This window comes from Cylas formicarius, unplaced genomic scaffold, assembly GCF_029955315.1.
Source record: "Cylas formicarius isolate icCylForm1 unplaced genomic scaffold, icCylForm1.1 PGA_scaffold_10__41_contigs__length_53128322, whole genome shotgun sequence".
NCBI lineage: Eukaryota > Metazoa > Arthropoda > Insecta > Coleoptera > Brentidae > Cylas > Cylas formicarius.
Window position 1 is genome coordinate 20,566,173 of NW_026844214.1, and position 21,322 is coordinate 20,587,494.

The 21,322-nt window shown below is 34.4% G+C and overlaps 1 protein-coding gene across 4 annotated transcripts in view; it reads left to right on the top strand.

Moving 5' to 3' along the window:
* Positions 1–21,322, top strand: part of LOC132700815 (neurotrimin) — a 314,147-nt gene that overhangs the window by 251,793 nt on the left and 41,032 nt on the right. For all 4 annotated transcript variants that reach the window (XM_060668378.1, XM_060668368.1, XM_060668395.1 and 1 more), the window contains one exon: positions 10,090–10,283. In XM_060668378.1, the coding sequence (XP_060524361.1) occupies positions 10,090–10,283 (194 nt within the window). The remainder of the gene's footprint in view (positions 1–10,089; positions 10,284–21,322) is intronic.

Below are 21,322 nucleotides of genomic sequence, written 5' to 3' on the forward strand. Positions count from 1 at the left end.
ATTCCCAAGCAGTGCAGCCTTCGTGCAGATCTATTAAGTGTGATTCAATATCCTAATAACACAGGAACTTCGAAGTTGGGATCCTCCCAGAATACAACGATACGGGTGCTTCCAAAACACGGGCCCTCTTAATGGGGTACGGGTGCTCCAAGGATAGTACGGTGCTCCAAGGAGAGTATGGGTGCTCCAATTAGAGTACGGATGCCCCTAAAAGAGTGCGGGTGTTCCAAGGAGAGTCCGGGTGCTCCAAGCAAAGTACGAGTGCCCAAGGAGAATACGGGTGCTCCAAGGAGAGTATGGGTGCTCCAAATAGAGTACGGATGCCCCTAAAAGAGTACGAGTGCCCAAGGAGAGTACGGGTGCTCCAAGGAGAGTACAGGTGCTCGAAGGAAAGTACACGTACTTCAAGGACCCTATAAAGTTTCCGCGTATAAGCCGACAGCGACAACATTCCGAACACGTGCCGAAAAATTAATTGAAAGAGAGTGAATACAATGGTAAAGGTAAACAAAAAGTAAATAATTATAAAGACTTTACCTCGGTGGGTGTTTTTGAGGGTAAAAGCTTGGTGTAAGTGTGGGCAGTTCTCCAAAAGAACCAAAAATACGAACAGCAACGGAATCACCAAGTCGCTGACCACACATCACTTTTGGTTTGGAACTTGGTGCCCAATTATGCTAGCGGTACGAATTTATTTTGCGAACGGGTTATTTATTTAAAGAAAATAGGTACATATTTCCGCTGTCGGATTGAATTAATTTTAAATTTAAAATCTAAACGCGAAACTATCGGATCCTATTTCACTATAATGACGATTCTAAAGTGTTATAAGTCGAAAACGTTCCAATGCGAAGCCAAAAAAACTTGTTGGGATAAAAAACAAAGTCAATAATTATTTTTTAGAAACCTGCAAAAACTTAACAAAGTGACATGATTTTTTTAATGACTTTTACAATGATCCATTCTGTGTCGTCCACGACTAACCCAATATAACACACTTTTCCACTTCAAATTAGAAATTACATTTTTGGCGCTATAAAGTACCTGGGACTTAACTCATTTTGATATATACCTAATTCTCTATAGTTTTAAAGATTTGTCTTTGTTTAACCTTGAATAGGCAACAACAGCAGCGTGAGTAAATAAAATTAACTAGACATGCAAAATATAACACTGCAAAAAATTTATTATTGTTAGAAACGGTAAAATATTTTTCCTCTCCTTGTATTTAAAACTGTTCTGCATACGGTCGAGCGTTTTCTTATAATTTAGTTTAGGGAAGCAATATATACAAAGCGAAGCGCGAAGAGTGACAAAAACAAAGTAAAAATATGGAAATATATTTTTCTTGTCAATTTTACGAAGACACAAATTTTCCTTACTAGGCTCTGTGACAACTATAACGTATCTTTTGTGTCGGAAAAATATAGTATAGTATATTTATAATAATAAATAATAACGTAGCAACCACAGCGAAGCTCAAACAACCCAACAATCCCCTCGTTCAATTTGGATTAGTTCAACTTTAAGATGCCATAAAGCGAATTGCCTATAATACCACCACTTAGTCGCTGGAATAGAAAATAGCTAAAAATACTTTGACTGCTTCCCCTCATATGTTTTTTTAGTTTAATACACAATAAACAGAAATCCTAATATACCAATCAACACGACTTTTTATCTACTTCTTCTTCTTCTACTTCGTAAAATTATGCTGAGTTTTTTGGACTCGCCACTTACCACTCACCAAAACAAGTATTCCTTTTCTATGTGTAAATAGAAATCAATAAAGGTGTTTAATTCACTTACTTATTTAGTTCTGATTTTTGTATTGTTAACTTTTCAAAATAAGTAATTATTACTAGAGAACTAAAGTTGTTGGATAATTGCCATTGTTAAAGCCTTTATATTGTGTCATTTCCAGAGATATGTACCAGGATAAGTCAAACCTGCAGTATATATAGCGCGATTCATGATAGATGATAGATTACACATTTATCTTGACGCACATGTGGGACCATTCTGAAAATTTATAAAGTAGTATCAACTTTGATATATTAAATGGAGTACCTGTATATTATTAGATTTTCCGATCCTCCAGCAATTTTTGATCATTTTTGTATAATACCTAATACCTCCCTATACCTTATTTCCAAGAAATTAAATATTTTTTCTACATTTTATTGAAAACATAGCTCCAATTAGTATGTAGACAAGTTTACTTGCTATAAGTTTACTAAATTGTGCGATTATACCACTGAAAACAAAAAAATATAAAATTAAATTTTTTATTCTGCAAGACAATAAAAAACCTTGAGATCATATTTCTCGTGTTGGTTCAATTATCTTAAGGTCAGAAATTAACATGCAAATAAGGAAAGTGATTATATCCTCCTTGATAACACAAAAAACAATAAAAAAAATATTTTATTAGGTTATTTTAACAGTTACGTGGACACATTAAGAAATATGGAGAGACAATGCAAAAAATTAATTTGCTTGCTTGCTTGCTTCTTTGCTTAGAACCAGCAATTTGAAACTACTTAATACGGCGGCATCAATTAAGATTTAGAAATTTGAATCACCAGAATTCTCGGCAAACGGGAACAGGAATGCAAACTAACAGCTAAACACTTGAATTTTTTGGTTAGTTCCCTATTAAATTGCATTATCATAATATACCATGAGAATTAACTTATCTCGTAAAGGGCGTTCATAAGATAAGGCCCAACTGGCAAGATATGAAAATACATGTTACGTGGGAATTTTAAAAAATAACTGGCATATCTAGATGCATTAAGATTTCTCATTTTATCGCAAGATGGTACATAACTATGCAAACTCAGATAATTGTTTCAAGAACGTGCAGAAGATTTAATAAACAAAATTTTCGAAACCTATTAAGAAGGAAACTTCTAAAACCTGTTGCAAACTCAAAAGAAAATCAAACCAAGTATATAGCATATTTTCAACCATTTCCGCATAAGTCCATTCCGAGCATATGATTTCGGCATATCTTATTAGTCCATTCAACGGATAGTGAAGAAACATAATATGCATAATTACAAAATAAATACAATCTCTTCTCCTTCTTGATGCACCATTAGGCGTAGAGTTTTGTGCGATGATATTGGTTACAATACAAGAAAATCTAGATTTTTGAAAAGAATTATTTGGACTGAAGAGTCAACATTTTCACTGGAGGGTATTTTTAACAGAAGGAATAATCATTTTTCTTCATCAAAACATCCAAGATTTGTACGAGAAAAGCGATTTCAATATACATTTAGTTTCAACGTGTTTTATCTGATGATGGATAATAAAATAGATTTTTGTATCTACAACGAGAATTTGAACGAGGAAAAATATCTGGATATTTTACGAACAGTGGTTACAGATTTTTTAGACAATTTGCCATTAGCGTTACATCGCATATGTTTGTACCAACTTGATGGAGCTCCTGGTCATTGCACAAATAGAGTAAATTAAGAATTTACAATCATGTTTGAAAACCGATGGATTAAGCGTCTATCCCCATGGAATTGGACACCGCATTCGCCAGATATTATACCTGTTGAGTCCTACCTTCGGGGCACTATTAAACAAAGAGTATATAAAACTCCAATTGGTCAATAGAAGATTTGGAACGCCGTGACAGATCCGCTTTTCAACAACTTGATCCAAACCAAATTCAAAGGGCAACAGTTTGAAATGTTATGAAGTCAATTCATGGATGTCTTAGAGCACATAGAGGTCAGTTCAACCATAATATCTAGTTGTATGTAATTAAAAACAATTTTAAACCATTTATTAGTCTTTAACATTAGTTTTGTATATAACAGTCTCTATGAATACTAAATTTGTGTTGGGATATGTATTTCCTTCCAGTTTCACTGTTACAATTACTCATTTGAGCACGATAACAACGGAAAACTAAACTTATTTATGCCAAAGACAAAAAAAAGACCAGTGAAAATAGATATACCATAGTTTGGTACTTTTAGATGGCAAATTAATTGTTCATTTACGTGCCAATATAAAATATGGGGTGTTCATTTAAAATTTAAAAATTTTAAATGGGCCTTATCTTATGAACGCCCTGTACGCGATCAATTAATTCTGATACTATATTATGATAAAGCAATTTAATGGAGAAGCGCAACCAAAAATGCAGGTGTTTTTGCTGTGTTTCACCATTTCTGGAACATTTAATATTTTGTGTAAAAAATGACGTTTGTGGACCAATCAATATCTGTAAATTTTGCCCACATGGAATCCTTTAAAATTTTATTCTATTACTTTTATTAAATTGTCTGCTGAATACATTTAGTTGATCGTTTTAGATTAATATTAATAATACAGGATGTTCAAGAAATAACAATTAAAATAAAATTAAAAAACGGGTTAACCCATTTATTTATTATACTATTTTCTTTAGGACTACTTTGTATTAGGTTGTATATTCCGAATATTCATAACTTTCTATAAATAAAAAATAATAATTAAATTGAAAAAATCGTACGAAATGGTTATTGATAATAATCTTTATTTGGCAAGTGACAACATTCAAGTATCTTTGACGCTGACTTGAAGCCCGTCCCGCTGGTCACAGGTGTTTAGCATAGCATATTTTACGCCAAATATATCTACAATTTTATGGAGACTTTAAAAAAAACGATAACATACATGGTGTTCCAGATATGTATCTGAAAATATTTTATCCGGATTTTCAAGTTTTTACTTATTATAGTTTTCCCATAAGACATCCACACAATTCCCGGGGAATACTCTGTATATCTATATGACTCTAGTCAGTCAGTAACTTGCCTAGTGCAATATCTGAATTCACCACAATTTGCAGTTTTCGAATTGAATCTAAATACTCGGCGTGAGAAGCTTCCAGTTATTATATATTTGAGTAACATGGTTTAGCGACAATAAAAATTAATTTTTCACCACCCCTTCAACTTGACGCAATTTACCTAATAATTTCAACGTCAACTACCCCTAACTCAAATTTAACAATTAACAATTAATCAATTACTCGAGGCTGTTATTTCCGTAACTTATTTACGATCCTATTTAATCAGACCCTTGTTAGAGACGACTTTCAAGTCGGATTAATATAAACGAGAGAGGGAAAAATTCATAAACCTATGTTTCGGGCCGCTTAAATTACTCTTCATTATGCGTATTTCGCTATTAAAACACCGTGTCGCGCTCGCTGTCTTATTCGAAATTTTACCCCTTACACGTCGCCTTTCGCAAAAACATCCTTCGGGACGCTCCTTCCTCAAATAACTTTCTGGCGCCTTAAGGAGATTGTTTCGATTGTTCGAATAAATAAAAGCATTCGATTGCGTAGCCGTAATTTAATTAGCGCTCTAAAGGGTGGAAAGTGGAAAAAATGTTTTATCGGTAAAAAAAGATTTACCGTTGCGAGTGAAAAGGTTAAATAAAATAGGTCAGTAGGACTATAGAAACCACCACATATATGATAAGTAAAAACGTTTTTGTTTCACGCTCAACTAAAGTGACCGCCCTACTGTACTTGAGCCACTACGTAGATTAAGTTTAAAAATTATTAAAATATACCTCATTACTTCATTTTACATTGAGACCGATAACAATAACAAAATAGTCACACTAAATAAAATAAACGTCATACAACAATGAAATGTGCTTCAAACTAAGATTAAATTTAAATTAAAATTAAAGACAATTTCTATAAAACACAAATATAGCAGGCGACACAATTGGTACAATTCTCAGATACCTTGGTAACGACAGTATTTGGCACAATCGGTATAGAACTCGAGACACAATAGGTCAAAACAGTTAGTTCAATGGTTATATGTATAATTACCGTAACAGTCAAAATCAAATCAAAAATGTATGTTATCAAAAAGGCACTATTTCGGATGATCAAATTATAAAACACTTGTCTACCGCTTGCAAATATCTTTGTATTTGATAGTAACACATTATACAATCTGGGTGAAAAGTATTCACACAAACGTTGTCCTTGTGTTTTTTGTGTTATGGTTAGATAAGTAGCTTTATTGTGAGTATTGTATGATTTGTACTAATGAAGGTAATTCTGTTCAATGCCTTTTCTAAAAATTATTATAATGTACCCATTTTGCCAGATATTTAAGTGTTTTAAATACGCAAACTTAGATATCATGCGCCTATTAGAAACCTTTTTTATGTGAATATTCCACCTAAGATGTCTATCCAATATTATACCAAGATACTTAAATGAAGACACCTCCAAAATTCCACCATCCAGATTACCTAACTTTAAAAGCTTATTTTGGTAGGATGTGAAAGGCATATATTTTGTTTCAACCGTATTCAAAATATCGATGTTATACTCGTACCAGACTTTTAGCGTTTTTAGATCGTCCTCCATTAGTTGCCTCAGAGATGGCCAAGTACGTGCCCGACAAAATATCACCGGTCATTTGCAAAACTAATCACGGTTCCATTTGTTTTCAAATTTAGCATATCATTTACATACACTGAAAAAAAAAAACAGGACCACGAACAGTACCATGTGGAACGCCATATTGCACCGTCCTTGGCACCATCTCTTCGAACTCTACACCCTGTAGTCTACGAGACAGATAACTTTTTATAATATGAAATCTTCTACCTCTTAATTTGTACTTCTCGAGCTATAAATGTACACATTCAAGGGGTACTTCAATCAGGAGATTCATAAATTTTTGTTGATAAATATTTAATAACGTCTTTTGTTGAAAGGCCCCTTCTAAAACCATACTACAGACAAGTCAGGAATGCTCCTGAATTTTTGGAAGAAATTGATTATTGTGTTTTTTTTAACTTTTCAAGAATTTTAGAGAAAACTGAAAGTACGGATATTGGTCGATAATAGCTATCCATATTTGCCAAAGAAAAATACTACAATGAAATTCGCTAAAAACAACATAATGAAATTAGCTGTTTCTTAGTAATTAGTCCTTTCTAACTTGGTCCTTGATTATTTTTTCTTGTATTTTGATTATTTCTAGTACCTGATTTTGTGCTTCTAGCTCTAGGCGTAGATAGCGGATGATGTCGAATATTTGATTTCTTTCTCTGTGGTTGTTTGTATATATTCTCCAAATACTCGTCGTTGTCTTCACTTTTTTTTGTTTATTGTTGGTGTTGCACTATTATTTGAAAACAGTTGTTGTTTGTCCATTCATAGGAACTCCGGAAATTCTGGTTTATCGGAACGTCTTAAGGTCTCCACGCTAAAGTATCCACCATTCACTATTAATTCGGTTTTATTAATTTTGGTCAAATATTGTTTTTCTTTTGCAATATTCAACGGTTTGTACAATAGTTTCCGATCTTATCTTTGCTTGTTTGTGTATTTCAATTTTTTGGCATTTTTAATAATATTTATTTTAGTTATTTCACTAGAAAATTTCACAATCGTCGCTCTAATTCTGTCTGGCTTCTTTTGGCCTATTCGGTAGCAGTTGTCTATATTCGATTTGTCGAATTATGCATCACGCTTCTGCACAAAAAACTCCAATACAACATCCTCCAAGTTTTTGCTTTCTATCTCACCAAGTCCAATTATTATTACATTTTTTCTTTTGAATGCTTTTTACTGTAAAGTGATCTTGTCCTTTCTACTCTACATTTTAAACTGTTTATTTCTTCTTTGTATGTCCTAGCACAATTTTCATTTTCCCTAGATATATTGAGATGCGGTTTTCACGACTATCTAACGAAGTAAAAAAATCATATCGTTGCATTTAATTCTTCTTTATTCAGAAATTTTAGGTTTCAAAACAATTAAACTAATTCCTGACACTATAAATATGGAACCGTCAATGCAACTCAAACTGATTACTGTTAAGATGGTCCAAGTTGAATACAAAATGAGCATTACAAAACTTGATCTAAAATTTGGATAACAATGGCAAATTAAATCTTGAAAATTCGTTATTCGGAAACGATTACATCGATGGGGATAATCGAAATTCGACCTGTAATTATTTGCAAGTTGACCGCGCTGTCACCGTAAAATTACGGTCGGCGCCGGGCGTAGGCGTCGGGTCAAATGGCGATTTTTGGAGTACCTGCCGCATACGCGGACATAACGATATGATCAAATGCGTAATGAGCATTGGACCAACTAAAACGCGCATCGGATCCATGTGGCCTTACCAATTAACTAACGGCTTAATTAATGGCGGATTTCGTACTGTCGATGAAAGCTCCGCACAAGCGGAAACGCCAAATAAATAAAACTTTGCCGATATAGATGTTTCGGACAGGGCGCACCAACACCTAAATTAATTACCGACCGACGTCGTTATATCGTTAGACGTCCAAATTTTGCGATAAATTTTGCGCCAACATTAATTTAATTAGTAATTGGATGCAAATTTGTGTGTTGATCGGTAATGACGTGCTATTTCCCCTAATCAGTTTTGTCTTAGATTCCTTATTGTTCTTAAAAAAATAATTTTTTTTTGGATTGGTCTGCTGTTATCTTGTGGGACTGCTTGGCTTTTTTTAGAATTAATTAAACCATAGATATATTATCAAAGGAGATACCATTGTTTCCATTTTCACGGACTGATGCAATGCTGTCAATGCGGGATAGCGCTAGGGTTTTCTATGGATTTAATACATTCCCGGTCTAAAACAATGACATTAACAAAGTGTCTTGCTAATATTTCATTAAACATAAAAAATAAAATGACAAATAGTTCTTTTTTAATGATATGATTTGTAGGAATTTCATTTTTTATGTGACAACGCTACAAATGGAGTTCACGTGCTTCTTGTACTACGTCAGCAATTGTTTAGTTTTTGTGAAAAAAAGTTACTTTCTAAATGTGAAATTGTCGAGAACATTTATTAAGAACTCGCTCCGCCCGCGCTAAATGAAACTCGCTACTAAAAAACCTTTTTTTACTCCCGTCTGCAAAATACCTAATTACTCATCGATCTAGCGTGCGGGAAGCGTCACTTTACCACGTCAGATTCTTTTCCCTCGAATCCGAGCCACTTCTGACATTTCCGGGATTTTACGGGTTTGGAAGCAATCGGATGTTTCCGGAGATATTTCTCACGCTTTGAATTTTGACATTTGTCAATTCTGACTGTCATGTCAGTGAATGTATTCGTGTTGTTTTGCGAAAATGTACCCAAAAACTAACGGTCATAGAAAAAGTATAGTATGCAACACGTTCGGTAAACTTTTTAACTCACTCGTTTATTAAACACTCGCTCCGCTCGTGTCAAATAAACTCGTGAGCCAAATGCCGTTTACCGCACTTGTTGCATAATATACTATTATGAACACATTTCGTACTATACGTTTTCTACAACCATTAGTTTTTGGGTATATTTTTGTCAAAGCAAACGTCAAATTACCAAGGCTATCTACCGAAAACATCCAACTACTCCGAAACACGTGACTAAACAAATTCTTGAAATCAAAATATCAAATACGTTACTAACGTGTTGTTTATGTTTGGTTAACATAAAGTTATATTGTGTATTTTAATTCATATATAGCTTTTTCAAAAATGCAACTTTGTTAATCAAAAAGTGTAAGTTTGATGCAGTTTCTATCATTTACCTCTACATTACCCCCGCTAATATGTCAAAATTTTCATTCAATTTATTTTATTTTATCCCACCATAACATGCTTATGAGTTCGAATCCCACCCTTGGGTGTTTATGTATAATACTGGATAATTTTCTTAATAACAACTGTCGATATTTTGGAAAATATACTTGACTCTTGCATAAAATTCATATTTTTTGCAAATCGACAATTCGACAATTTGAACTTTTAGGTGGTTAGACCATGAAATTGTTTATGGAGAATAAATCATAAATCTAATAATATAATAATAATAGTAACGATATGGTGCTGACTTAATTGAAGACACTATATAAGAATCGTTCCAAATCAATGTAAATATCTTAAAGTTTCTCATGTTTTCCTCGAAATTAATTTATAAGGATATATCTGGTTTTGAATGAACGCTCCTCAAATATGCAAACGAAGTATATCGTTCGGTCCAAAATTGATACTCTTGTTTCAGAGAAACGAGACACGGAAAAATATTCAGATTGGCGGGAGTTGTGGTACTCGAATTTCGAAGACTACAATCGCGCCGAGGCGGTGGTTGGTTTCGAAAATAACACCATCACGAACGTCACTGTGCAGTTAGGAGCCACTGCTTACCTACATTGTTATGTGAGAAGTACCGTCGATAGAGCATTGGCAGGAACAGAGGTGAGTTGCATAACTTTTACATATTTTTTTACCAAATCTTAAAGCAATTGGGTTAATTTAGAGTTCGATCTTCTTTGGGCAATTAAAATACTTTCAAAAACATTCAAATAGATAGGTAAGTAATTAATCGTTATAATTCTCTAAATGAAATGAGTGATATAAAATGCTTTATTTGACAGAAAATTGAGGATTAAAACTTCTGCAGCTAATAAGACACATAGCTTTTTACAAAATTAGGGAAGATATATTATAAATAATGGCAGCATAATCTTTATCAAGTTTCGGATATTTCTTGTTTGAACTATTTTGTTCAATTTACTAAACAAAATGGTGAAAGAAATTGAAATTACCACGGATTGGATTGTGAGAATCAAACTAGCTATGTTTCGTTTAAAAACGCGTTTATTTACTCTATACTATACGTTATCAATAATTATAATATGAATTTAACAGAAGACGGCAGGCAACTTAATCGATGCGAAAGCCACAAGAGCATACCGTGGTTACAATGTGTCAGAAGGAAGAAATGAGCCAGGAGAAGGGTACTTTAAGAAGCAATATTTACTAATAATATAACAAAAGTAATTGAGCCGAGGCTTTTGCCCAAATTAATAATAATGAAAGTTCAGCTGGCTTAGCAACTGAGGAAATTCACTAAAAACATTGAAATGAAAGGTGAGGTACCTCCTACGATTCAACAGTGAGGGAACCTTAAACATTAAACATTAGTCCCCTAGCCGGGTAGAAACCATTTACATGAAAGTGAAGAAATTTCAGAAACTTTCTCTGTACAGTCTGTTGTAACAGTCCTTTTTAAAATCTCTAGAATTTGTCCCTATGAATCCCAGCATTTTGAGTGCACCTCTACAGGCATCGTTGACATAATTTCTGAAGGAGAGTTTTGTGTCAAACGTTGCATCCAGGTCTCTAAAATTGTCATATTTTCTTAATAATATATTAACCAGACGGTAATTAAAAGTTATGATATCAGATTTGTTTGAAAATTCAGGGGTAGGTTATTAGAAGCATACCAAGAAGCAATAATCTTCAGATCATTCTGCAGATACACACAGTCTACCACACTATCAATTATTCTAAAAAATTTCACATCATCAGCAAAAAGCAGTCCATCCGGTCAAAGGCTTTTGAAAAGTCCGTGTATAGCAGATCCACCCGCCTCCCGTTGTCCAAAGCCTTGATAGTGAATTCTGTAAAGCAAGTCAAATTAATGATGGTGCTTCGACCTTTAAAGAAACCATGTTGTTTGTGGGTTATCAAGTGTTTAATATGGTTGAAAATACTATAATCCGGCGACATCTCCAAAGCCCTCGCAAAAGTCGATATTATCAATACAGGCCTGTAATTGGATATATCAGATGCTTTTCCCTTCTTTAGGACGAGAGTGACTCTAGCCTCCTTCCAGACATCTCTGAAGGTGTTCGTTGCTAGGGCCAAACAAGGAACTTTGCTCTTAATATAGTGTTATTAGTTAAGTGATCAGTAGTAATAAATCCATTAGAAAATACATTCAACTGAGGGATTTGTTGTCAAGGAGTCTTGTATACAACCCTCCCCTCCGCCAAAAAAAAACTTAGCGATAGCATTAACAGTCTCTTCAGGGCTGGTGTAACTCTCTTCCCTGTAAGTGACAATTCAGTATTTGAACGCTTAGATTTAATAAACGACCAGAAAGAAGTCGTATCCTCTGTGATTTTCGACCTTAAAGATGTAGTTTCTATATGCCACATCAATCATTCTTTTAATGTCCGCACGTATTTTTTTGTATTGGAATAAAACTGACTCTGATCTGTTGTATTTGTGTTTTGTGAATAACCTATGCTTACGCTTAATTGCTTTAATTATTTCGGATGTGATGATCTTATATGGATGTTTGGTAAAACTTGTCACAAAGCTGATTAACATTTTTATTACTTAGTAAATTTGACAAATCTGTATCAAGTATTTTGTTGTAAAGTTTGTGGAAATCTGCTCTACTGAAATTACATTTACATTGTTGTAAATTGGTTTAAAGACTTGCATTTTGAAAGTTGAGAGTCATACTAATATTCAACGCAGGATGGTATGGATCTTCCGCAACTAGTGGCATGGACTCTTTTGTGACTATACACTTGATATTGGACGCAACTAAATCAAGAAGTCTATTATGGCTACTTAAAACAATGTTAATTCTACCTAATAATCACTTTCACTATCTGTGCTAAATAGAAGTCATTGAAGTTGCCCAAAATAATGACTTCACTGTTGATAAACAAACCAATGTTAATTTCAAATTTCTCAAAAAAACTCACTAGGCCGAGTTTACGTATGCTAGGTGGTATTTAAAAATATAAATTTTTTGTGCAGCCCACCAGATCTACTATACTGATATTGTTCCTAATCATATTTAAATCTACAGGAGTTGCCCTAAAACCAGTTTTAACTGCTAATATGACGCTCCCACCATGCCAAAGACCAACACTTCGAAGGTCTTTATCACATCTGAAAACTGTGTATCCATTGTCAAACACACTCATTTGAAGAAGTCCACTGTTTTCGTATTGAGACCCCGCACATTTGGATAAACACACTGCACTTCCCTCCCTCGAAGACCAATAGGTCTGTTAGACAAGCTTTGCCAGTTTAAATTATTGCGAATAGTAACTATTCTCGGCGATCTATTGATATATTTAATCCTAAGGTTTGTCTCTCACTTAGTTCCATCCGAGTTGTTTTATTTTCTTCTTGGTGTTCTGTCGAAATTTATTGTAATATTTTTATACAAGTCGACTTTTTTCAACTCTTTGGATTGCCTGATTACAGGTGCTGCATCTACTAAGGAGTTCATAACAAGCTTCAATACTCGAGCAGACTTTAAATAAAATATCAGTCGCTAGTACAATTCATGGGTCTCTCTGGCTTGATCTTCTGAGGGAATGTATCCAACGGCATTAAAGATCATTACGTTGTTCTGCCTTCTCTTCCTATCAATGAACTCACGAACCGAAGCTCTCCTAATCTGAAGGCCATGAAACCATCAACTTCCGGTGGGAGTCTGTTTATTTCAATTTTAATTATTAATTTGTTCCTCGTACTTCCTCGGCAGTGAACTGTACTGTGCCTCCACTGCCGTCAACTTATCCATGATGTCCCTCAATGTGATGCTCTTCGCGACATTTTTGCAATAGGGTATATTATCAGACAGAGACACGTCACTGTCTTCACTACTAGAAGAAAGAATGTCTGCTTTTATTTTCATTTAACTTAATTCGGCTTCGGTCTGCTTCATTGTTCTATTGTTGCTGTTAAGTTCTGAGAATCTTTAAATAATTATTTAATTGTTACCTTCTGAAATGTCCTTTAAAACCTACTCCAAATAAAATTCCTCGCTCATATTTGAGTATTTTAATTAAGTATTCCGGGACATATACCAAAGCAAATGAACCAGAAAAGAAGTTAAAAATTAAGTATTCCTATATAAAAAATGAAAAGAAATTAGATTTGCACGAAATTCCTATAAAAACGATAAAAAAAAAGGAAAACAGTAAGCTAGAGAGGGCGTCAAAAGTATCCAAATAGCCACTCTATCGGCAGCAGAAAAAATCTTCACTAGCTTAGGACCAAATGAAATTTGTTTTAATAGGAGTTAAAAACACAATTTCAATAGTCTATAATAAAGGAAAATATATTCCAGAAAAGGGGAACGTTATTGTATTTCGGTTCTGGAGCATGGCGTCTTGGTACTTTCTTAGCATTAAAGGAGCACTAAAATAATTTTAATGCCTGTACTGCTCTCCCAGTATATGTTAATTCAAGTTGGTACAAGTTGGTTAGTTAATTCCGGCATTCTGCCCAGTGTCAGTTGCTTTCACTTTCTGGTGTACACTGGAATGTGAATCAAGACCCAACGCATTTGTATATTTTGAAGTCGAAATGGTAGCAGGTTGACTGCCAACATTTTATGAAAAAGGCGTCTAAATTTATTATTATCATGTTCTATACAACTCGAAGAAAGGAAAAAAATTACTTTCACTACCAAATTGTAATACTTCAATGTTGTAGTGTAAATGAGTAATCAGCATTTCCAGGAAAATAAAAGATAAAATGCTAGTAATTACGTAGAAATTTCTCAATTGTGTTCATTTAATAATTTTTGAAAATGATTAATTTTTAAACTTCAACGTTGCTTAAATTTTTTATGCTAGTTTGTAAGTTATTTAAAAGTGAAATAATGCTTGCATGCATTGGCGGAGCAACCGTTGCCTTTTGTCATATATTAAGGTTAGTTTATTTTACTGAAAAGGTATAAAAGAGATTTTCTACTTACTATTTTTGAATGTAGAATAGCAGAATGAAGAATTGCTAATTTGGAAGCATTAAATTCAGCGCTTATCCAAATGGTTTAAATCAGGATCCCTATATGTTGCTTGAGACAATACGAGAGATTAATTCCCGATTTTGGTTGAAAACTTCTTGTGCGTTACCAGTGTGAGTCCTTTGCATAATAATAGAGAGAGAACCCAAAAGACATTTTTCAAAATGTACCTTATATACAATGCAGAAAATACGCCTTAGGATACATTTGTTAATATTTGAGAGTAACCATTATAGATTAGAGATCGATGACAAATTAATAAAATTCAACATCAAGTTAAAAATTTGGTGATTGATGATGTCATACTCTTTCGAGTATTCCAAAAAGGCTAGTAGCGTCACCTTATCATCATCTATAGCCGTAAATATATGTAGCAACGCTATAGTACAGCTATGTCCTGTTTTATATCCTGATTAACTGACGGGGATAATCTTACCTCATTGTGTTTGCTAAAATGTTTTCCTTACCACCTATAACTGAGATATTAGTTGCTCAAAAAACTGGTGTAGGTGGAAATTCCACCTACAATAGAAATTAGTAGGTAGGGCAAACTTTTGGATCTACTGTACGCTTCTCCTCTGGGTCGAAATAGCTTTTGGGACAAACAAATTAATATAAGTACCACATACAAGCGAGCAATCAAAACATATTTTCCGCTCGATCGCCTTGCGTATTGTATCTCTATTGAAATCGTCACGTTCGAAATTCCATTTCAATTTCGGTACATAGAGAAATTGTGTTCGCCCGCCCTCAATATAAACAAAAATCGTGGATTCGGTCTGCCCCCAACATTCACCCGACAGCAGAATTAAATTGGTAAGTAAGAAAATGTCTTTTTTCCCGGTGAGAGATAAATCTGAAGATAGAGCGTATCGCTGCGCCCGAGAGACCGATACCAAATGAGTGGTTAAGGGAAAATCGATAAAGGCAATTTATTTCGACCGACACACCGCTATAGTTTCCGCATAAATCCCCTAAACATTTTGTTCTTAACTTAGAGCTACTTCATTGCCTTGTCTTATTTCTATGGGCAACATCACAGCCAGCTAGCAAGCAAATACACTTTTAGATCAAATCTTACGTATCAGTTACATAATTTTTGTAAGATGAATATATAGTTTGCTTCGTGAGGCGTAGTATATGTTACCTGAAAGGTAAAGTGATGAGTTAAAATGAAATAACTTTTCTATGCCACTAAAATAACAATCCTTCTCGACTGAAATATGATAGTTTGATAAGATAACTTGAAATGAATATTCCTAATATATTGAATGATATTAATATTAATATAAAATAACCAAAAATAGTATTAATATGTTCCAAATGTGTTCATCAGGTAAAATTCGCTAAACGCGTATGTATCATGAATGTCAGAACTCGCCAGTAAATCGTCATGGTCATCAATTCTTTGATGACATTTTCTTTCAATATAATTTGGTAATTGCAATGTTATGTATTACAGCTATTTAATGCGTGGTAAATATTTTTCAAAACAGCGCGTTTCAAATGAAAATTTTAAGTTCAACATTTACAAGATTTTTACTTCATAGTTGTATCCGAAACAAATCGTTATTCCCTTCTCATTTATATGAAAATTACTTAAAATAACATATTAATTCGTTTAACATTACCTACTACAACCTCAACTCCAAAAACCGGTATTTTTTTTACTTTTTAATAGAAAATTATATTAATTTTGCTCAAAGAATGAATATCGTAAATCGTTGGCAAAATAAATACCCCCTCCCACCTTTTACGTCGCTAATGTACAAAATAGTCAAACTAAAAACTATTTAGTACCAAAATTAATTAAATTAGTGAATATCAACTCATGTTACTATAAACCACATAATGTTTTTTTTATAAATACTACAATTATAATTATATATACATACATAAATATATATATCAAGTATCTCAGTAAGGACAACTAAGTAAGATATTAGAGAAACAAACAGAAATTTGAAAAAATCAACCAAACAATAGAAAATTCTGCAAATTATTATAAATTATTTAATGTCAAATGTGACAAATCCTCGTCTGGTATTATTGAGTTTAGAGGCTGGAGAGTTAAAAAGTGCCCGGAAATTAATCGTAGCAGGTCAATGGATTGAGCGGCTAAGGGTTGCTAATTCAAAACGGCTTCAAACGGCCGCTATTTGGCAAAGCAGGGTAGACATTTCCTCGATGGTCAGTCTCTGCTTACCGACAACTCGGATAAAATGTGTCTTTAAGCTCTTGACTCCGTTAAAGTGAGGACTCACCGGAAGCCCTAAATGCCAAAGAATAGATAATTTGTCTACGGCACTTTCAGCAAGCTCAAAGAGTTGGTTTCGAAAGCCAATTAAATTACTTCCCTGATCGCTCCAAGGTACCTGTAGATAAATCCATTGTGAGTTTCAAATGTATGCAACGGACACTGATGCACACGAATTCACAAACGTAGGATTTCAAGGGCCTTGAAACTCGAGAACGATGGGGTGGGGCCCGAAGAGGGCCACAAAAGTCATAGCCACGTGAGACAATGGTTTTAGCTGATGGATGCTATGGTGGAATGGTAAGGAACTCATTTGGACAGCGTTTTCTGTATGGCTTTTCTAGAAGATAAAATCCAATATTGTCCTAATAGCAAATTGTGCAATGTTTTCAGCATAGCATGAAGACTGATTATGGGTTTGTTCGATAATAAGGGTTATCAAACAGTGCTTACTGAGTAACAATAGTGATTTTCTGAAAGCTTTAAGAATAAATTTGCTTTGAGAAAGGTTTGAAATGAGATCAGAAGGAAGAATTTTGGACATGTTAAGAGCAGAAGCGGTTAAGAAGCCGAGGCAGGTTCTCGGGGTATGACATCCTCTCAGCTAATTTGAAACGACATGTGGTGGAGCGCACCTTCTTTTTTACAGCTTCCTCAATCAGAGTGCCCTAATTTCGAAAAATCGGAACTTTGCTTTGGCAGCAATACCGAGCGAGAGCAAATCATTTTCCAACTTACCAACGCTGATAATTTTCTGGATACCATTTTGGACAAATTCTCTGCTCCAATGGGATGACGATAGGATTTCCTGGACGCGGTTGACCCTATTAGCGACAAGCGGTTTGGAGGTGCTCCTAGCCAACATAGATCAAGAATGATAAATGAATGAATGGTTATTGGGTTTTCGCAAGTCGACAAAAAATATTTGACTAGATCGCTGAGAAGCACGGCACCGTGCCAATGTTTGCGACTTAATGTTTGTTTGCCATTCTAGCCTTTGCGCAAATCAGGGAGATGTATATGTTGTTTTCTTCGCCTACCCGAAAATATACCACACTGGCATAACGTCGCATAGAAGTGACACAAAAAGAGTAGATTTGACAGGAATTATTTTTTGAAAACTTAATCTGCTTAGGCAGCTCCAAAGTAGATAAAAATGGAAATTCAGATTAAAATTTATTCCATTTTTCGATGATTGATGGAGATGGTATTTCGTCGAATCCAGCATTGTTGCATTACGTATTTAGCTTGAAGTAGAATGCAAAAAAAAACACAAACGGTCAAAGATAGACGTTTAGTACATATCTTGTCCTTCAATCCACATTGATAAGTAAATACCTTGATAAAATATGGCTCGTCTCGATCAAATGATAGAGGCATTTGGCTGTCAGAGTCTAGAACAACCGATAATAGCTCTGGATAATTGCTAGCCCACATTTTTAATCCTAACTTTAATAAAGCTCCGTGTATATAGATCGAGGAGTCTAGGAAGTTCACTATATCTACGAAATTTGGACTTCCCTCGTTCAGCAGATTCTTTCAATATGCGCATAGACAAGGAGAACACTTTAAGCCAAACGTAAATGCTCGTATTCCGAGATAGGGTCTTCAGGACCAAAACGGAATAATATTGTTTGGAAGAGACGATGGTGAGGAATGAAAAGAACTTGTCGAAACATAATTTTTATATCTGTAATCAAGGAAATGGGGTTAAGAGGGAAAGTAAGAAGCAACGAAATGATGTCCTTTAGAAGTTTCGAACCTGGAAGCAAACTTTCGATATCTTTCGGACCTTTTGCTGAGCCGTCCCACACGACTCTTAATTTAGTGCTAACACTATGCGGTTTTAAAACACAATGGTGGGGGAGGTAACAAGATAATGGGGGTTTTGGACTGTTATTTGAAATCAAGGCCATATGATTAGCATCTAAGTACGATTTCTTAAATTCTGAATAAGGCTTGCAAAGATCGGGATTTTTTAAGGCGATTTTCCAGTAGAAGAAATCTTCTAAGTGCTTGTGGGTAGGTATAACCTAGATCTGGTAGTTTATCTTTGAACTGAAGATCTACTATTAATCCACCTGAAGGCAGCCTGTTAATACTATCGCTAAATATTTTTTCAGTCGTTTGCTCGTCAGGTAACATGATAGCTTTTGCTGGAATATTTTCTAATTCCCAGAATTTCTCCAGAGTTAGCCAGAGCTCTCCCTTCTCTCAGAATTTGTCCAAAGTTTGCACAATCTACGAGTACATCCACTGGATTGGATTTGAAATATAATTCATCAGCTAAATTTTAGCCTCTCAGGTGTTCCTAGTGGCCCTCCTGAATGGTGAATGTAAGCATATCGGAGCATAGCTTTGTGACAACAATGGCTTCGGAGGACAATATGAGATCTGGATGTCCTTGGGGTTTGATGTAGCATTGTGTTAGCCCTTTTGAAGTAAACATAGACATTTGGTGCAATCCTTGAATTTCTGTGGAAAATTGGCGTCTAGGTAAACATAGACAACAAAGACATATTTCACTTATAAAAGATGTTTGCGAACCTGAATCGATAAGTATTCTAACAGGTTGGTAGTCGCCATAGCGGTTCAGCATGTTTATGACAGCAGTACCTAGAGGTTTTGTACTGTGAAAGAGTAGTGAGAGATTTTCCGAGAACGAAACATGGAAAGCACCATAACTGATTTGGGCAAGCATAATAAAAATTTTGAACTTCCGCTTTGATGTTATCTTGCTTGGAATACTGGTCTTGAGGATCGGGATCCTGAAGTTCCATAATCACCGTGTTATGATATTGGCTATATTTCTCGAAATGATCTTCCAAATCAACATACCTCACCTTAAACTGTTCTTTCGATAACAAATCTTTATTTGCTTCTTGAAAATGTCGATAATATACAGTAATACTTTTTGTATAAACCACACGTTTCTGAATTGCGTTTTCTAAGATGACATGGTTTTTTTTTTAATTAAAAAAATAATAATAAATAAATAACGTTGAATAATTACAAATGATTACAAATGGTACCCACAATAAACGCCCAAAAAAAATGCAAGATAGGAAATTACTGTCCGATACATCGCGATCGGTGAGTACTGAAAAAACATGCGACCGTTTTTTTTTTGTCACCGATCAAACGCTACCTGCAATGCACTCGATAGTTTTCGTCGTGGACTCGATAGTTGGAAATCAAAATATTATTTAATATCTCCTATCCATCTTTTTTTTTCTTTCTAATGCGGCTCGAAGGAGTTATATGACCACTTGTAATGAGTATGTAATAAGAAGATGACACATATGCTTAATCAGCTGCTTTAATAATATAAATACGCGCGCTAATCATAGGATAGGCAGTCTTAAAAGTCGTTTTGCTGTAGTAATTATTGTGTTGCTTGTATTTTAAATAAAAAAAAATTTTTTTTTAAATACGAGTTTCGCATTTCGAAATAAAATTGGCGCAGTCGGTAGGATCATTTTCAGTGTGTTTTTGTAAATCCGTTGCAAGTAGTGTACCAGATCGTGATTTGTGCATTTGTGCGCTGGATTACCCTTGGGGATTGTCAGAGCATTCAGAGCATTGGATCGACGATACGACACGTTTCCGTTTCAACGGTTAAGAAAAGGATTCCAGATCTACATCGCAGAGCACTTGCGACTTCTGAGTTAGAGAGCCAGCAGGACGAATTGGTATAACCCAGCGTCCACTACAATCAATACCTCACTTTACCATTAGTTTGCTAAAAACCTTGATGGTACCCTTTCTCGTTTGGATTCTTTTATCAAACAAATCGACACTTTTCCCGCAAGATATTTTAATAACGATGTATTGCAACAAAAATATGTTATTTTGGAAATGAAATCAAAAATACTAGGAACAGCCGAAGATTTTTTATTAACTCGACCAGACCTTACAACTTGGGCCGAGATAAGATTGGCTTCAACAATTAATATTTTTATCTAGGAAAAATGAATCTAATCAAGATTATATCCAAAAACTCAAAGCCTTAGTCACCAAAATTAATACAAAAATATGTTCTGAAATTCAAAATGCCGAAGCGAGAGCAATATTAATTTCTCAAAAGGAATTAACAGCAACACAAAATCTGTTGGCAAATATTTCTAATGAGTTGAGAACGTTACTTATAGTTCAAAATCCTCAAAATCTAGATAATGCTATTGACATTATCACAAATTACGAAATCCTTACAAGTCAAAGTTAGTTTAAAAATAATTATTCACAAAATAACAACCTAATGCGGCATAGTGTACGGAAACCAATCAATCACATTTTGACAAACACACAAAGAGTATTTAGCAACTCCCCAATTCAACCCTAAAAACAATCGAATTTACTTTTCAAACCCCCTCATCAAATGTCATGTCAAAATCAATTCTTCAAACCACA